The 18,316-nt window shown below is 39.3% G+C and overlaps 1 protein-coding gene across 2 annotated transcripts in view; it reads left to right on the forward strand.

Annotated features, from left to right (window-relative positions):
* LOC311043354 (sodium- and chloride-dependent GABA transporter ine) overlaps window positions 1-16,632 on the forward strand; it is a 32,330-nt gene extending 15,698 nt beyond the window's left edge. For both annotated transcript variants that reach the window (XM_084054573.1, XM_084054574.1), the window contains 11 exons: window positions 382-592; window positions 800-932; window positions 1,628-1,762; window positions 6,018-6,121; window positions 6,343-6,467; window positions 7,577-7,689; window positions 12,369-12,509; window positions 12,798-12,897; window positions 13,170-13,270; window positions 15,876-16,043; window positions 16,389-16,632. In XM_084054573.1, the coding sequence (XP_083910699.1) occupies window positions 382-592; window positions 800-932; window positions 1,628-1,762; window positions 6,018-6,121; window positions 6,343-6,467; window positions 7,577-7,689; window positions 12,369-12,509; window positions 12,798-12,897; window positions 13,170-13,270; window positions 15,876-16,043; window positions 16,389-16,502 (1,445 nt within the window). In that variant the 3' untranslated portion in view covers window positions 16,503-16,632. The remainder of the gene's footprint in view (window positions 1-381; window positions 593-799; window positions 933-1,627; window positions 1,763-6,017; window positions 6,122-6,342; window positions 6,468-7,576; window positions 7,690-12,368; window positions 12,510-12,797; window positions 12,898-13,169; window positions 13,271-15,875; window positions 16,044-16,388) is intronic.
* The last annotated feature ends 1,684 nt before the right edge of the window (window positions 16,633-18,316 follow it).

Raw genomic sequence — 18,316 nt, forward strand, 5'->3', positions numbered from 1 at the left:
TGTATTTTATTTTAACAGCAGAACTATATATTCATTAACAAAATCTGTAAATCCATACTGGTTGCAGGCATTCAATATTCTATGTAATATAATACAGCTGACTTCTCCAAATTTGCCCCCTCACCGCTCCAAAGGTCCGTTGTTATCGAGTTATCAACTTGAAATGTCACCTATAGAACAGGTTACATAATAACGTAATGTGGGCACCAACATTCCAGACTGTGCCTCCACAGATTCACTTAACAATACCGAATGACATTGTTATTCACACATCACAAGAAGAGAATGCAGTACAGCATCCACCACTGTGCACTGCTCATGCATGACTGCTGCAGAAAAGGACTCTGATTTGTGCGTGTTTCACTCCATGTTACTCTGCAGGTGTCGGCTTGGCAACAGTTGTCATCTCCTTTGTGCTCTGCACTTACTACAATGTGATAATGTCCTGGGCATTGTACTACTTCTTCAACTCATTTGGAGCCCCCCTCCCCTGGCAGTCCTGTAACAACACTTGGAATGCCATTGGCAACTGCTCCAATGGTTTCCCTGGCAATGTGACGCACCTGCACTCTGCAAGTCAGCAGTTCTTTGAGTGAGGAGTATTCAACACTTAAAAACAATTAATGTGAACTATACAATACAGTACTGTCATTAATGGGGACAAACAGTGAAATTGCTGAATGATAGGATTAGCTTTCAATGTTTATATCACAGCCTTTACGTCCATGTGGAATATTTGGATGCAGTAATGAAAATCACTGTATTTGTATTTTCATACATTGTATCCATATCCTCCCAGTCATAGACTTCTTGAGCTAACCAGGGGCATTGAGGAATCTGGTGGACTTCGCTGGGAACTCGTTGGCCTTCTCCTGATGGCCTGGACCATTGTGTATTTCTGCATATTTAAAGGTGTCAAATCCACTGGAAAGGTTAGAGAAACAGCATTATTTATTCATAGTTGATGACTAGCATTGGTACAATTGTAGGTGCAACTGTATATAACTTATATAACCTTTATTCCAGCCAGCTGTCATTCAGTATGAAGTTTGATTTCAGAGTGTATATGCTACAGTATGATTGGAAAACCAGTCAGATTGAAAAAGGTGCACTCGTTTTCTCAGACGGAGGTGTGCCGTCTGAAGGGGACTTGAGCCGCGAGAGGCACCGCCGAGCAAGCTTAGGCCGAGCGAGTCGTTGTGCTGAGCGTTGCAAAGTCACCTTCAGTCGACTCAGCGCCACCGGAGTTATGACAGAATCGTAAATCCTCGTTCTCACTAGTCTCGGTACCTCCGAGACGTAATTTATTTTTTCAACAGGGATGGGGACGGTGATGGGGGACGGGGGGGGGGAACTAGAAGAAATCTGACTGATTTTCCAATCATACTGTAACATATACAGTACTGCACCCCAGAATGTCTTAACAGGAAAGGCAAGGGCGCTTACCACATGGCTCTGATGTCTGACAGCATGTACCTGGTTTGATTGCCAGGCCGGGCGGACCATTTGCTGCATGTCACTCCCCTACTCTCTCTCCCTTCTTGCCTCTACACTAAGTATCAAATAAAGGCAGAAAAAAAACATTCAACAAAATGCTCTCATTGATGGCTCTCTTTCTGCCCTGCAGGTTGTGTATTTTACAGCTGTATTCCCATACTTCATCCTGTTTGCCCTACTGGTCAATAATGTGCAGCTTCCTGGAGCAAAAGATGGCATCCTCTACTTTGTGACACCAGTGTGGAGTAAACTCCTTGAAGTTAAGGTAAAATGGATTGTGCTTTTTTTTGACAAAGCATGCAACTGAGGTCATTGCTGTAAATTGGGTAAATACCCCTGTTAATGACTTGTGTACTTTAAATAAAACAAAAAAACTAAACTTTGGTATAGTTTGCATGCTTTTAAATCAGAGAATCAGCAGAAGAATCAGCAGAAGAATCAGCAGATATTTTCAAGAGTTACATTGAGCAACAGCGCAACTTAAAGGGCCATACCAGTGTTTTTGCATGTTTAGCCTTTTTACAAGTACACAAGTCATGTATACTTTACATTACAGCCAACCATTCTTTCAAAGTGTTATTGCCTGTAGTGTAATTGTCTCTGTCATGAACCAACTCAAAGTCCAGACAAAACCACACAAGTAATCATGCATCAAAGTAAAACAAATTTATCCTATATTAAAATTGGCTTAAGGGAGGACCGGCCGGCCGGCAGACCTCTGATGTCACACTCATCATGTCACCATGACTCAGCCATAACCAAGGTTCCCAGGTGTGGCACTTACTTCTGACACACCTCTGTCAGTCTGACCACCCCCCTACGCAAGGCTATGTAGAGAAGGAACTGTCAAATACGTCACATTCTAAGCGTTCTTTCTCGGAGACCCTAAGTTTGATGGAAAGCATTGAAGTCAATGAGAGCCAAGTGTATGAATAAACACTATCTTTGAATTATTGCGACCTTTGTGAAATAATTGGTTCAGGAAAATAAATATGTGTAAATATCTTCTTTTATTTTAGTTTATTTGACTAATGTCACCTTAATTCAAAGATTGTGTTTAGTTATATGCATCTCCACCGGACTCTCAATGACATAAATACATTACTTTGCGCAGGAATTTCCACAGAAAATGATTGAAGGGCAGCAACAACAAAAAGGGTGTTCACCATTTCTATTTAAATAAATGTTGTTACGTTTTGGTGCGGCTGAATGCCTCTGGAAAAACACACAAGCAGCCACAAGCAGAGCGGGAGGGGGCATCACAGTTCATGTTGTTCTATAGATAACATACTGTAAAAGATCAACATGATTGGTGACAGTGCACCTTGACAAATATGAAAACATTAAAGGTGACGGCACACCTTGATTAATATGATTAACTTCGGTAAAGTTTCCAATGCTTATAAACCAACACAAAGGTGACTCAACAGTTTTCTGAAAAGGGTATGTTTCTATGTCAGTGGCTTTCACACTTTTTCATGTCAAGGACCCCCAAAATTATATATTATTGTGTTTGGCCGAGACCCCCATCTCAAAATATTGTTAAAGGGACAGCCAGGAGCAAAGATTGGAGTTAATTAAACATGTTTGCTTTAAAGAGGTGGTGCCATGGTTTTGCACTTTTTCATGTGTCTGAGGTTGATAGAACTTCATTAAGCCCCCTGGTGGTGTTTTTATGGTGTTTTATGTCTTCTCTGACTATTTTGAGTTTCTACCTGGAGGTTGAAACCTTGAGGGTCAAACGTGCCAATAGAAAAACAGCCCTTTAGTGACATAGTAAAAATATACCCTCCCCCTCATTATCATAACACAACAGGTGTAGGCATGAGGAGGAGGGACTAGGACAGGTGGGTGGTGCTAAGGTGGTGGAGGAGGTGCTAAGGTGAGAACCAGGTATACTTAATGAACTGGAGGCGTGTCCACATAAAAAACATATACTTTTTTGAAAAAAATCTTCCTCCTAGTACAACCATACTACCTGATGATTATGTTTTAGTGGGGGGGAAAAATCACTGAAAATCACTGCACCCCGTCTTTAAATATATATATATACAAAAATGTTCAGGATTTTTGAATAGCTAAAGTATAAAATAATGGTTAAAGTGTTTTAAAAATAATTATTCCCGGTCTTAATAGCTGTTCCAAAATGTAAGCATGGTTTGCTTGCCGTAACTAGTTAATGTTAATATGCTGTAGTAGAAAAAATAAAATAAATTCACAGTGCCACACAAAGGGCCCAGACACACATACGCTTCAGACGCGTCAGACATGGCAGCTTCCCCGCTCAGTTCACTTCTATTATGGGAGGAAGGAGGTGGAGCGTGCTATTCCTGCATGTTGATGACGCTGAAGCGTGTGGCAAACGCAAGATAACATCAGAAATGGAAGTGTCCGACTCATGCAGATGCTTTGGCTGAAGCGCACGTGTTTCTGCAGCAACTTTTCTTGCATGTGTTACTCAATGCATGAGTTGATGCCACGAATCAGCAACACACCTTAAATGTCAATATTACAACTTTGAACATTTCATTGTTTTTTGTTGGCTCTCTTGCGTGACATAGGGTACATTAACACATCTGCGTCAGAAGCGTTGTAGCCGATGCACACCGTGGCGTCAGATGGAACTGTACCTTTCCTCCACAAAGCAACAGGAAAGATTCTAAACAAAGTACTGTGCATAAGGATTATAACATAATTGCACAGGACAAATAACTCAAAAAGCCTATACAAATCCTATTATTGAAATATACAAAGAAAATACTGACAATGACCTTTACCAATAATCAAAATAAATAATGTACTATGGCCAAAACAGGCCATATATTTAGTCATTTTAACCTTAATTTTTTTTTTCTTGCCCTAAATGCATATGGTTGGATCGGCAGTTCTGGACAACTGGATATCCATATATGCCTATTGCCTTTATATGGACATATAGGTCGGATCGGATGGACAACGTCTGTGTCTTAGCGACATGCCCATAGGCGGCGGGTGAGCCTGACAATTGGGAAGGCTAGGAGATCTGGCTTGAGGCTGGGGGGTGCACGAAATCGCTGAAATCGTGCACGCGAAAGATTTGTTTTTGGTTACTCTATTTTGGTTTTAGGGTTAGGGTTAGGTTAGGGTTATGTTATTTCATTCTTATTTTTGCCTGATTTTACTGATTTGTTATCAAATAATTAACTTAAATAATGCTGCGCACATATATTATTATATATAATTTGCACAATTCCCAGAATTTCCCAGCATAACATTTGGGAAGGCTTAGCCTACCCTAGCCTTCATTACCCGCCGCCTATGGACATGCCTATATATGGGCGTATCGGGTTTGTTTATGGTTATGTCTGAGTCATAGTGACGTGGCCGTAGTCGCCGGCCAGGCCTCCCATTAGTCAATTTTAATATAGGATTCTGTAAGTGATTGTTACAGGCCTATGCGCACAACAGTAGGTTTCTCAGCAGAAATGATGCAGGAGTATGCTTCAATTGTATTGAGCACGGAATGTCTGTCAGTGCTAAACTTTTGTTTTGCATGGATGGGGTGTGTACTTACTTAACCTGTCTAAGAACCCAAGAACAGACAAGACATATCTTGCCTGTTCTTGTTAAATGTATCAAGCCAAATTTAATATATAGGCCTGCATGTAGAAAGGATATAAATGATAAAGCAATCACAACACAAATCACAGCTGCTGCCGAGCAGGGAGTCCGCTGTTCTCTGCTCGGGGGAGGGGGGGGGGGCTTCACCATTACTGTAGTTCAGGACACACTAGACCGGGCATTCGGGGACAAGCCCCCAGAACCGAGAGAGAGCGGTGAAGGTCATTGGACATGCTGGCCAATCATAGGTACTGCAGCTTATTACGGCTGGGGCCAGACATATGAATGAGTTAAAAATTGAGAGAGACACAGGAAACTAACCGGCACATGATGATACAAAGAAGAGGTGCCTGTAATAGGCCATAGTTTGTTGATGTTCAAACTGTGTTTTTCCTACCTTGCAGGAATCCAGTAGTTTAATTTCAGTATGTTAATGTCTAGCCGAACTAAATTCAAATGGTCATGCCAGAGAAACAGATCATTTTAAGGAGGGTTCATCACTTGAAAGTTTGATTTAAAAAAATAATGTTGGGAAATGTGTTAATTATTCCAAAATTAAATAAATTAATCTTGGGAAAATGGTTGGCAGTAATGTAAAGTTTAAGTGAGTATTCAATGGAATAAAACATCCATTTTAAGTTTTGTACCGTACTTGAAATAATTAATGATTAGGCTCCGGTGTCTTTCAAGTTACCCTTTCAAGGTGTGACACAACATGATATCTAGCACAGCAAACCCATGTTCATATGTCTAGAATAGAGCTCATGTTGGTCAGTGCTCCTTTATTCTATTGGTCATGGAATTGAATTAAATTGGAATTACATGCTGTATCAAGTAGAGCTCAATCAAAAAAAGTAAACTGCACTTTAGACTTTAGGTAACTAAAATATTTCTTACTTTGTGGTATCTTAACAACATAGGTATGGGTTAACGCTGCTGCCCAAGTTTTCAACTCCCTTGGAATAGGATTTGGCAGCATGATTTCGATGTCCAGTTACAACAAGTTTAACAACAACATCCTTAGGTAATGATTTTGTATTTCTATGTACACAATGTTTGTAATTGTATAGCTCCAAGACGTTATGATAGCAACAAAAAAATAGTTGCTATCCAATTGCCTGTTTACATGTCAGTGGCAACAAAATTGTTTTAAAATGGCAGTTCTGGGAACAAGTGGACTTTATGTGTTTATGAGTTTGGTGGTCATGGGAAATCATTGTTTACTTTTTTCTACTTTTTCTTCAGGGACACTTTAATTGTATCCCTAACTAACGCAGCCACTAGTGTCTTGGCCGGCTTTGTCATCTTCTCAGCAATTGGTTACATGGCTCATATCCATAACCTCCCTGTGGACAACATAGCTACAGATGGTAAGTGCTTTTTGCTTCCTGGGGTTTATTTATTATCTTTTCTGTTTGCCTTAGTATTAAACAAAGGAACAAGACAGGGTCATGGAAGAGTTCTCTCCACCATTTATGCACATCAGTTTGACGTACAAAAGGACCTGTATGCCGAAAGAACAGCATGTGAGCAGACTGGAATATAGAACTAAGAGAAATAGACCTGGGAACATAATACACATAGTAATACAAAACGTATAGGAAACACAAACTGAATATTTGTCCAGTTTGTCTGTGTGTCTTTGATTGCTTGTCAGAAATGTTGTTCAATGGTCCCTAGATTACCTGTAAAATATTATGTTGGAGGTAACTTGGTTGAGGTCAAATGTCAAAATCGTTTTGGAACATAATTTAAAGTATTGTCCAATTTATTTAAAACTAGAACAAAATGCTCTTAGGTAATCAGGCCGACATCCAGCACACCGGGGGCACACAGCTATTTTACTGAGCCCTTCCTTAATCCTGCAATGGTATGCAAATCTCAAGGGAGAGGCATGACTTCACCTGTGCCTCATTAGAGAGTAGGTCACTTTTGTTGTTGCCCATTGGTAGAGCAGAGTTGGTGGAGCAGAGCTGGGTCTGACTGACTAGAGAAAGGTGGGTTAAAGTAAGCCAGGTTTGACCCACCTCACCACCTAGGATAAAAGCAAGTGCTCACTTGTTACTGTAGTATTAGTTCTGTTTAAGGGGGGCAGAGATAGTTGTGCCTGTCACCACTTGTTTCTAATTATATTTATAGAGGATATATCGTCAAAGATATTAAATTCCAAGGTTTTATCTGTGGGCAGCTTTAATTTATGACAAATTTAGCTAGAGCAGTGTGGGATGAAATCTTAATTATTATTAAGTAAAATGTGTCCTTTGTTCCATTTCTCTTCTGCCCTCCTCAAGTTGGCCTAACATACAGTCATTCATTATTCATGTTGAAGAGCTCCACATTGTATCTTTTGCTGTGGTGTAACTGGTGTTACATTGTCTCTCTCAGCACATAATATGCCAGGTGACAGGTTGTTTGTTTGTTCTCTCGTGTCTTTCATGGCATGTGTGGTGCATTATTAAATTATCTTTGTCTATTTCAGGCCCTGGCTTAGTCTTTGTCATATACCCTGAAGTCTTCTCAACCATGCCTGTATCTCAAGTGTGGGCCCCCCTGTTCTTCTTCATGCTTCTTTGTCTGGGTCTGGATAGTCAGGTATGATACGTCTCTATTTTCTATCTCTGTAGCTCCATGTCTCTCTGTCATGCAGAAAATAAGAGTTGGCACTCTAAACTCTAAAAGGAGCTAGAGACTTACACAAACCTGAAAGGAGGGTGTACCTCCAGGGGAGTATGCTGAGCAACGTTCATTGAAATGGGTGGGCGGGGATTTTCTGTGCCCTCTTCAGTTATAATATAGCTCAATGTTGTTAGCGTGCTCAAGAAATTTGATGCTGATTAGCCTAGTAGTATACAAGATTAGGTGTTGAGCTACTGTAGCTGTGGAGAGACACACACAGGGCTAAACAAACTACTAAGGAACTACACACTGATGGATAACCGGATAGTGTGTTGACCACACAATTGCAACGTTGCCGTCTCAATTCTGGTCAGAGACTTATGTTACATGTTGTTCCCCTTTTCCCCCTCAACATCCCCCCTCACCTATCTTTCTACACTCTCCCATCTAAAAAAAAACATTGATTTGGAGGCTACACTTCTTTTGACAATGTTAGTCGTAGCTTTAACTCCAGTGGTAAAAACAATATGTTAAATAAATAAATGCATACTCAATACAGAATACAAACACAAACACTGTACTTATTAACAGCACCACCTTACTGGTCAACCATCACCAGTATTGCAGAAAATACATGGTCAATTAACCATAACATTTCTCACATTGCAACAGCTTGATAACTAATTGTCGTCCTTGAAAATTATAAAGAAAATAACAAAGTCATTGCCTGTAACTTAAACAACAATGGATTGTACAAAATTCCAGGGAACTGAACAGCAGTTCTAGTCCCCATAATTACTGTACATGTTGAGACAATCTTGAAAGTAGGCTCCTCTGTTGCCCTCTACAGGCTGTTTGCAGTACAGCTATAACCGCAGTTTCAACTAAATACAGTGTGTCACAAGAGCATTGCTGGCATCAACGCCACCAAACACAACAACTGATATCCTCAGAGTCCCTGCTGCTATAGAGATGTTGCTCATGACTGTTCCCATGTCAAGCTCCCCCATCACACCACCGAACAAGAACATTCTACACCAGACCCTCCTTCGCTTATTCTAAATAAGGTATAGGCTACTCAATCCACACAAACGTAGCACATTTGATATTCTATCCATTATTTCCCCTCACACCTTTGGACCTTATCTACTTCCATACACTGTATGTTGTGGATATATTCAACGTTTATTTTTGTAACCTTTTGTGTAACCTAGAGTGGTATAGCTATCTGCATCATGATATAAGTCCAAATTATGTCAATCCTCTTTAACTGTTTGTTACACACTGGTGTGGTGAGGACCCAGACTGTGCACAAAGACAGGAGCTAAACCTAGCCCAAAACCTAAGACTGGTTGTTTTAATACAGGTGACACAGGTGATTTAATACAGGTGACACAGGTGAACAAAGACAGGAGCTCTCTAACATAAACTTGACACAGGTAACACACAACAATGAGGACTGTCTGGCCAGAAGTCAGAAAACTAAACCAGGGAACATAATACACATAGGAATACAAAACCTAGACAAGGAATGAGGCACAAAGTCTCAGCCATGACACTGTTGCTTCCGTGCTCCATGAGTGGCGAATGCATAATGGTATTTTATTTCTCTTTCCATTCGGTCTCGGTGCATGGTCTCAAATTCACACTTTTAGTACATTAGAAAATGGGAATAAAGTGCATTCTGCTAATATAAACCAACTATTCCTGGAACTTATTTTTGGTTAAGTGAAACAGCTGTATTCATGTAATATTACACTTTGAAGTTTAAAGAAAATCTGTAGTGGCACAGACATTGTAATGTGAGAGATGATAACATTTAAAAAAAGAAGCTCAGTCAATGGGTGGCATGCTCAAACCCAGCCCTTTAAACTCAAATTATTCTTTCCTATTTTATGCTATAAACTTCATTCACACTTTAAAAAGCGCAGTGTTTTTTCAATGTTTTAGGGTACCGTCACACCGACCGTTGATTCTGCCTATGCGGCGGATTCTGTTAATGCTTTTCAATGGGAACAGAGTTTTTTTTGCGGAAATACGCGAATGGCAACAAACCACATTTGTCATTATGACAATTCCCCCTTGTACTGTTAGTCCCTTGTCACTACTGACCCCTACTGGTTGGTTAATTAGGGAGGAGTTAGGCGAGCAAGTGTAACCTCTGATACACGTGATGCCGATGGTCCACTTCTTTTCCTCTTGACAGTGAGGAGTTTTCACCAGGAGGATGTAATGCATGTGAATGCACATTATATGCATCTGTGAGACCCTATTCACAGCTGCTGTTTTGAAGCTTATACTCAGCTGAAGGTAATAACATTAGTTGTTGGTTTTTGTTTTTGATGTTACTGTGTGCCAGCATGGGCTCATGCTGGGTTCAGCCTTCAAAATGGCTGCTGTGAATACGGTCCCATTCTCACACCCCTTGCGTGAAATGGGTGATGGTTGAGACAAGATGTTTACTATGTGGCACCCGTTGACACGATTCTGAGGGTGCCACACATTCATGTTCTGTAGCAGTCTTGCATGCATCAAAAAGTTTCATTTGTCTCACTTTTACGCAAATAAAAAGTTCATTTTGCCAGGTGGCATCCAATCAGATTGCTGAATGTGATGGAGCAACTGTCAGTGACACATCACTTGAGGGTTAGTATTGAGATAATAGTACTAACCTCAATGACAAAATGGTTAAAAACTCGCCTGCAATAAGCTTCTATTCCAGGAAGTTGAAAATGTCAACTTATCTTCTTCCTAATACAAATGGCAAAATAGTTTTTAAGGGAAAAAATAAAGTCTGTACTGGGATTGTGATTTTATACATTGGCAGAATCTGCTTTGTTTGTATTGATTTGTGCTAAAAGAGACCTGTTTCACTGTAAGTTCAAGGTAGGGTAAGTGATATTTTTGGGTGAAAACATTTTTTTTTTTACTGCCCAGCCCTTCTGGCATCTGCCAGAAGTGCCAGACCGTCCAATCCGGGCCTGCTTTGAATCAGGGGCGCCGATATTTGTCCGCTCTACTGGGTGCGCTACCTGGCAGTCACGCACGCGCGCTGTGCCCCGTGCGTGAGTGCCCCGCGAACCTTTTTGGTTTCTGGGCGGATATTTTGCGGGGGTTTTGTAACTTTCATTCGGTTTAATTACCTGCTAGGCAATGGTGGACAGTAACGGAGTAAATGTACTTGAGTACTGTACTTGAGTACAGATTCTGAGGATCTGTACTTTACTTGAGTATTAGATTTTTTTGATACGTATTACTCTTACTTGAGTACATTTCCAAGACAAATATTTCACTTTTACTCAAGTATATTTCTAGGAAGGCTATAAAGTACTGAGTACTTTTAAGCCCTCTCCACATCCACAACAATGCTTCGATCGCCATGCAACTCCTTGCAACATGCAACTACTTGCAACTACTTGGAAAAGTTACAAAGACTGAAACAAAATAAAAACTAAACAAAACAAAAAAAAGTAACTACTCAAATGTATCAAACAAACTTCAAACAAAAAAAAAAAAAACATAATGCTGGTCGGAGCGTGTCTTTGCGCTTGTGACATCAAAAATCACCACTGCACCTCTGGTGTTAGGCTCCCAATATGTCATATTTTTATTAATAGGAACTAGTGCATACCCACATTTCCACCCACCGTCCGTCTGGGATTTGGGACAGTGACCGCTACTACAGATCCCATAGGCTGTGGTGAAAATGCAAATAAAAACCACTTAAATTTGAGGAGCGTTAAGATCAATCTATCTTCTAGAGCTTTATAGATCTATGACAGATCTTCATAGCTCTTTCACCGAGTCATTTTGGTCCCATAGATTTGGTGCTAGTGCATTGAACAAATGTGTAAAAATCTAACTAAATAAAGAGAAAACTCCCTGATGCCACCAATGACCTCACAGTACTGTCATAGGCTGGCTTCCAAGTACTATGATAATGGCTACTGCTATGAATTATGACCTTTATCTGCTTGACCCAGTACATAATGTGGTGAATCACTCATCTGCGTAAACATAATTGATACCCTTGATACCATGACCATCAACTACTTTATCAGATTGTCTGACGTCTGTGCACAATGATACGAGATGCATGTTCTATTCCTATTCATTCTGTTCTTGTCCTTGTCTCATATATTTTGTTCACGTCATGTGTCCAATACTTCATATATATTCTCTATGTGTGTGTATTAAACTTCAGAACTTGCCGTGTGATACTGCCTGGTGTCATCTTGTTCTGCGCGCACGCAACTCAACTGAAACATCAATCACCACCTTTAGTTAGAGGGAGACTCTTAAAGGACCACATGGTTGGTCAACCGAAATCACAACAGCTACTGCACTAAATACTCTGACAACGGGTGCAGCAGGTTTTGCATAAGCGGAGGATGTGTTCCCAACGTGCATCTTTCAGGCAATTATATTTTGTATGTGAAATGTGCTATACAATGAATTGTCCCTACCTTGCCTTGCCTATTGCCGAGTATGCTCAGCTCAGCTTCAGTATGAAATAGAAACACAGGTTTCAATCAATGAACTTCATTGTTTATGATCAGAAGTACACTAGTATGGCACATGGTGCTTAAATCTTTCCTGGGTGGACTGCTCAAGTAATGAAGTACTGACAAAATAGCCAAATCTCTGTGCTACAGTTTGCCATGGTGGAGGTGGCTGTGACATTCATCATGGATGGTTTTGGTGCCAAGGCTCTACATTTCCTGAAGAGACAAGAGATAGTTGTCCTGGTTGTATGCTTAATTGGCTTTCTCCTGGGGATTCCACACGTTACTAAGGTAAGCGGCAACCAGTGAAGCCCTGCTGACAGGTCAGCCAGGCAAAACTGAGTACACATGTTGAATGTTAAGCTTGATTTATTCATTGCACAACAGTAGTGCTTGCCGAAAATAACAGATTTTAAAATAAGTTATTTTCGGTGAGCGACACCATCGTGCACCTAAAGCACTTAAGCCTAATTGAGTATAAATTAGGCTTAAATGTTTTCCCTTTTGAACACAGTTTTTAACCTGGGTTGTCCTGTTCCTATTGGGATGCTGAGCCCTTGTCTTTCTATTTTCAACCAGGGGGGCATATATGTGTTCCAACTCATGGACCACTACACAGCTGTGGTTTCCCTCATGTTCCTGGCTTTCTTTGAAGTTCTAGCATTCTGCTGGATTTTTGGTAGGAAGCACATGAATGATTAATTTACGAATGCTTTTAAAGTTGTTTTTGTTGTTTCTTCTTCCATAAGATTAGTCTAGAATGAATACTCAAATATTCAAAGACTTTATTTGTCACATATTCATATGTGTATGAGCAGTGAATATCTCATATTTTATTGCAATATCTTATATTGCAATAAAAAAAATCCTTTAAAAAAGTGATGAAATTGAATTGTTTTTATTAAATGTTTTAAGTATGACCTTTTTATAAGTGCACCCTTCTCCCCTCAGGAATACAAAATATCTCAGTTATGATAAAGAGGATGCTGGGAAGGCCTCCTAATGTGTACTTCCGCCTCTGTTGGTTGGTGTTCTCTCCCGTGCTGGTGCTGGTGAGTGGGTACATGGCATCATGTTGATGATAAATGCTATTAATTTATCTCGTTCCCTCAAATTAGTATCTCATTCCCTCGAATTAAAGTAATTTGAGGGAACAAGATAGTATTTCGAGGCCACGTGAGTATTTTGAGGGAACGAGATATTTAGGAGGACTTAATGCACTTTTACTTGGATTGTGTGACAGCCTATGTGCGTTCATATTCTTTATTATGGTGAAGAAATTGATGCTATTCAAGGATTATTATTATTATTATTGTTTTGTCCTTGTCTGTGTACAGTTGGTGCAATTGATCAAAGTAGAATAACTGAATAGAGGGAGGAGACCATATCTATAACAAAGGATTGGTCATGGGACGCAGTAACACGCCGTGCAACCCCTTTTTTGAGCAGGAGCATGCCTTAATTCACACCTCAACAAAGTTTACAAAGGCTCCCGACTGCCGGGTGTCACACCAGCATGAATTAACATAGGAATGAGCCTAGATGCATATCAATTAACCATTGTGTGAATTGTAGTGTAGGTGTTAAGCGATGTGCGTGTGACGTCTTTAAAATAGCGTCCCACCACTAACATAATCACCAATACAACACTGTCTACAACAGAATGGTCTGCTACAGCATTGAAGTGAACATCTTACACCAGTGGTTCTCAAACTTTTTCATGTCAAGGACCCCCACATTGACACTTATTAGCCCGCGGACCCCCATTTGAAAAGATATGCCAGCCAGGGACCCCCATAAGAGAAGATTCTTACGGCTCTAGCAATGATTCTCATTCATTGTAATTTAAGGACCCCCCCCCAGTTTGACATGCATTGGCTACGGACCCCATTTAATGGCATTTCTATCTCTGGGACCCCAATTCTTATTGTAAAATCAATGTTAATTTAACTCTGAGAGTGTACACATTTTGTAATTGAGAGGTATGGTCACATATACCCACCTATAAAAATGTTTTTGCCCAATGCTGACAGCTGGTCAGCAGGTGGTTTCATGAATGTACGTATATAGACAATATTTTGGACCAATAAAAAAATATATATAGACCACATTTCCCAACCCCACCTCAGGGGCTGCCGGTCTAATAAGCCAGCCACAGTAACAGGCCTATATTGTTGATCAACTAATATATTTTATGGGATTTTTTTTGGCGCGTCCCCGCACGGTAACGTTACATCGCGATCTAAATTTAACTCCGCGAAGGTACAGATGGAACCAAATGGACCCGTGGTCCTGTACCCTTGCTCTCGGACTAACAAAAACAGCCAAAAGAGATCTTTTAAGCCACATATTGAACATAATTCCTTAATAAATCGTTTATGAACAGAGCTAAATCAGTTTGTGTGCCTCAACAAGAGCTTGTGTGTGTTGTCTTGTTGCTGTTTGATCTGGGTCGCTGTTGGAGGTGGAGCTGTGTGTGTGTGTGTGTGTGTGTGTGTGTGTGTGTGTGTGTGTGTGTGTGTGTGTGTGTGTGTGTGTGTGTGTGTGTGTGTGTGTGTGTGTGAGGAGTCAAGCCAATACATTGTTTGCCCCCGACGTCCTCACTTTTTTTCCTGATTTTTTTTTTACCGTTTCTTGTATAAAAAAAAAAGAGTCATTTTTTGGTTGGTCCACTGCGCGACCCCAACGGCACCTTCCCGCGACCCCTCTTTGGGTCGCGACCCATAGTTTGAGAACCGCTGCTGTAGCAGACCATTCTGTTGTAGCCCTATCTTGCGCACCACCTTACCCCTAAACTTTTTTGCCATTTTTTTTACTATTTTGAAAAACATTTTAAAATAGTACAAATAGCCGATCTACAAGCTCACAACGTGACGGTGTAGATCGGCTAGTTGAACTATTTTAAAATGTTTTTCAAAATAGTGAAATATGGCTAATACCTTTAGGGATAAGGGGTAAGGCGGTGCAAGATAAGGCCCCATGGTCTCCTCCCCCGTTCAGTTATTCTACTTTGATACTGTGAACAATAGACAATAATGTGAACAATGTTTATTAACTGATGTGGTTATAGCAAACGCAGATCAAACAACATTGTATTTGTCTTTGATAAGCTTAACTGCCAACTCCTGATAAAAACACAACTCATTGACATAAGGAATTAACAGTCACACTTTTGTGGACCACAGTAAATTGAATGACAATCACTTTTAAAATCACTTAATTCAGAAGTGCCGGTGCATCCGTATCCACCCACTCTGACTCTGCGGCCGCACTGGGGCGCCGATAACGTTGGACACTGTACACCCGACGTTTGCTTCATACTCTCTAGCCTTTGATTGCCTTTCAATAAAACCATATTTGATTGACATAATTATCACCCACATATTACTGATTATAGATATTTTTTTATTATTATAAACTGTTCTTTGTTTCCTGCCTAATGGATTAATGAAACTTAACCGAGCGAATGGCATTACGCACGACGTGCAACACAAATCATTGTCTTCTTTGAATAGACTATCATCTTAAATAAACACAATTGACACAAGGAATTGACACTCCCACTTCTGCTGATTATAGGACAATTTAAATCAATCTACCTAATAGCATTCTTGATGAAAGAAATATACCCTTACACGGTTAATGTATTCCTTCTAGACTATCCTCATCTTCAGTATTGTCCAGTACACTCCTGCTCGCTATGGGAAGTATACATACCCAGTTTGGGCAGAAATGGTGGGCTGGGCCATTTCACTGTTTTCCATTGTGTGGATCCCGCTTGGAGCCATTCAAGAGATCTATAAGAACAAAGGCTCATTTATTGAGGTGAGTATTAGAATAAGGTAAACCACACACTCACTTACACAGATGTAAAATGCTAAAGTGTAAAGTTCTGACTGCAAGTGTTTTTTGCTGTACTTCCATATATGTAGGGTATTGTGGTTTTGAATGATAATGAAAGCTCTATATTTTAATTACACTGTGCAAGTAAAGCCCAACTAAGGACAAGAGTTGAAAATTAACAACAGGTATAAACTCTGTACAGCACATCAATTTGATGCTCTGTATTGGAACTATATTAAATTGCATAGTCCCTATCACATAAAACTCAAATATAAAATCAACTCTGGAAGGACGTTTTTCATGCATTTTATCCTATCTAACCCACAGAGAGTCAAAACCGCAATGGCTACCACAATAGATTTTGAAGTCAAAGATCACTTGCCGGAGAAACAAGAAGAGAACAACCCAGAGTCAGAAGCCTTATTTACATCAATGGCATGACCACGGATAAAATATTCTATGATGTGACATACAAGTGACATATATATATATATATATACATATATATGTGACTTGTATGTATGTGTGTGTATATGTATATGTGTGTGTACATATATATATATATATATATATATATATATATATATATATATATATATATATATATATATATATATATATATATATATATATATATATATATATATATATATATATATATATATATATATATATGTGTATATATATATATATATGTATATTTTGACATCATCAGTGTCAAATTCGATATAAAAAGTAGGTAACTATGGTCAATGTAATTATTTTACACTTTAAGAAATGTGCAGTTAATATGAGTTCTTTCACTTTCAAGATTGTAACAGATGAAAAATGTCACTGAGGCTGTCGCAGGTGCTAGATTCATACCGGCCAATAAACTTAAGGTCAAATTTACATGATCAGCTATCAGTATTGGCTGAGTTCACTATGTAACTTTGGTTTTGTGTATTCTGGAAGACCGCTATCTTGCGGTTAGCACACATAGTTGAAGCTTTCTGTTTCAGCCAGTGTTTTTTCTATGTTGGTGCTCACACACTTTAAATCTAAGTATTTTTTTATTATTAAGGGGTACTTTGTAAATTCACAAGGTCTTGGATTTATTTTATGTCATGTTCTGGTAAACTCTTGGCCTCCTGTCTCTCCTCTGTAAGTGCTCGCCTACACCAATAGTGCCTTTTGTCAGATATGCTGAAAACCTGCACTGAAACTAAATGCTAATGGCACTTCAATATTTACAAATGATGCAACAAAGAATCCAAGCTATATAGAGGTGTCTGTTAAGGGTTATTTCTTGTGTTCATCAACATACTGCTATTGTCAGATGAAAATGGCCTAGCTCCGTTTTATGTGACTTTCATGTTTTTACCTCTCTTGACATATTACATGGTCATGGTTTTTGCATAAGAACATAACACAACAAAAACAATTGCAATCTATTTAGATACAAGGTTTTCACCTGACAGCAGCAATCTGTGGAACATTCTGTCAAGTGCCCGGCATTAAAAACAGTTATTTTAGATAATTGGTATTTGATGAGACAACCCAAAGATGACATGATATGAGATTACGCTGCAAATGTTTGAAAGCGGATTTTTTATTTTATTGTATTTTATTTTGTTTCACTTTATTTTGAATGGTACGTGTGAATATTTGAAGGTGATTTAATGTAGAAAAAGTGATACAATATAGGTCACTGTTTACGCTTTTCTCGTTCTTTGAATAATGCTACCTGTAATTACTATTTTGACCAAAAAGGACAAATCCTATTAAGCTATTAACATAATTATGGATTTTTGTTTTCTTAAGTTTAACAAAGGTTTATGTTAAAAAGTGATGAATGATGTCTCTGTTATGAAAAGTCTGTAGAACTGAACAACAATCTGTGACATCCACACATGGGATTCATATCCCACTTGTGTTATTACATGCAACTGTATCATTTATGTCGCTGTCGTGCAGAAACCTTGTCTGTCTTAACCCTTTACTTTAACCCGTTACTTCTCAGGAAATGGAGGAAAAAAACCTGTGTTCAATGGATCCAATGTTATTGTTTAGTCACAAGCTCTTTCTTAATAGATTTCATTGGTGAAATATTTATAAAACCCACACAGATTTTGACACTTTCAACCTGTCGTCCCTATTTTGGGCATTATAGGCGAAGAATTACCTAGCATTTTTCAAAAATAGCGTAAATAGTACTAGCAAGCTGTAAGAGCTGAGCTTTTACGTCAGCTATTTTCAATACTTTTGCATGACTC

This window comes from Gymnoscopelus microlampas, assembly GCF_963454915.1.
Source record: "Gymnoscopelus microlampas genome assembly, chromosome: 4".
Lineage (NCBI taxonomy): Eukaryota > Metazoa > Chordata > Actinopteri > Myctophiformes > Myctophidae > Gymnoscopelus > Gymnoscopelus microlampas.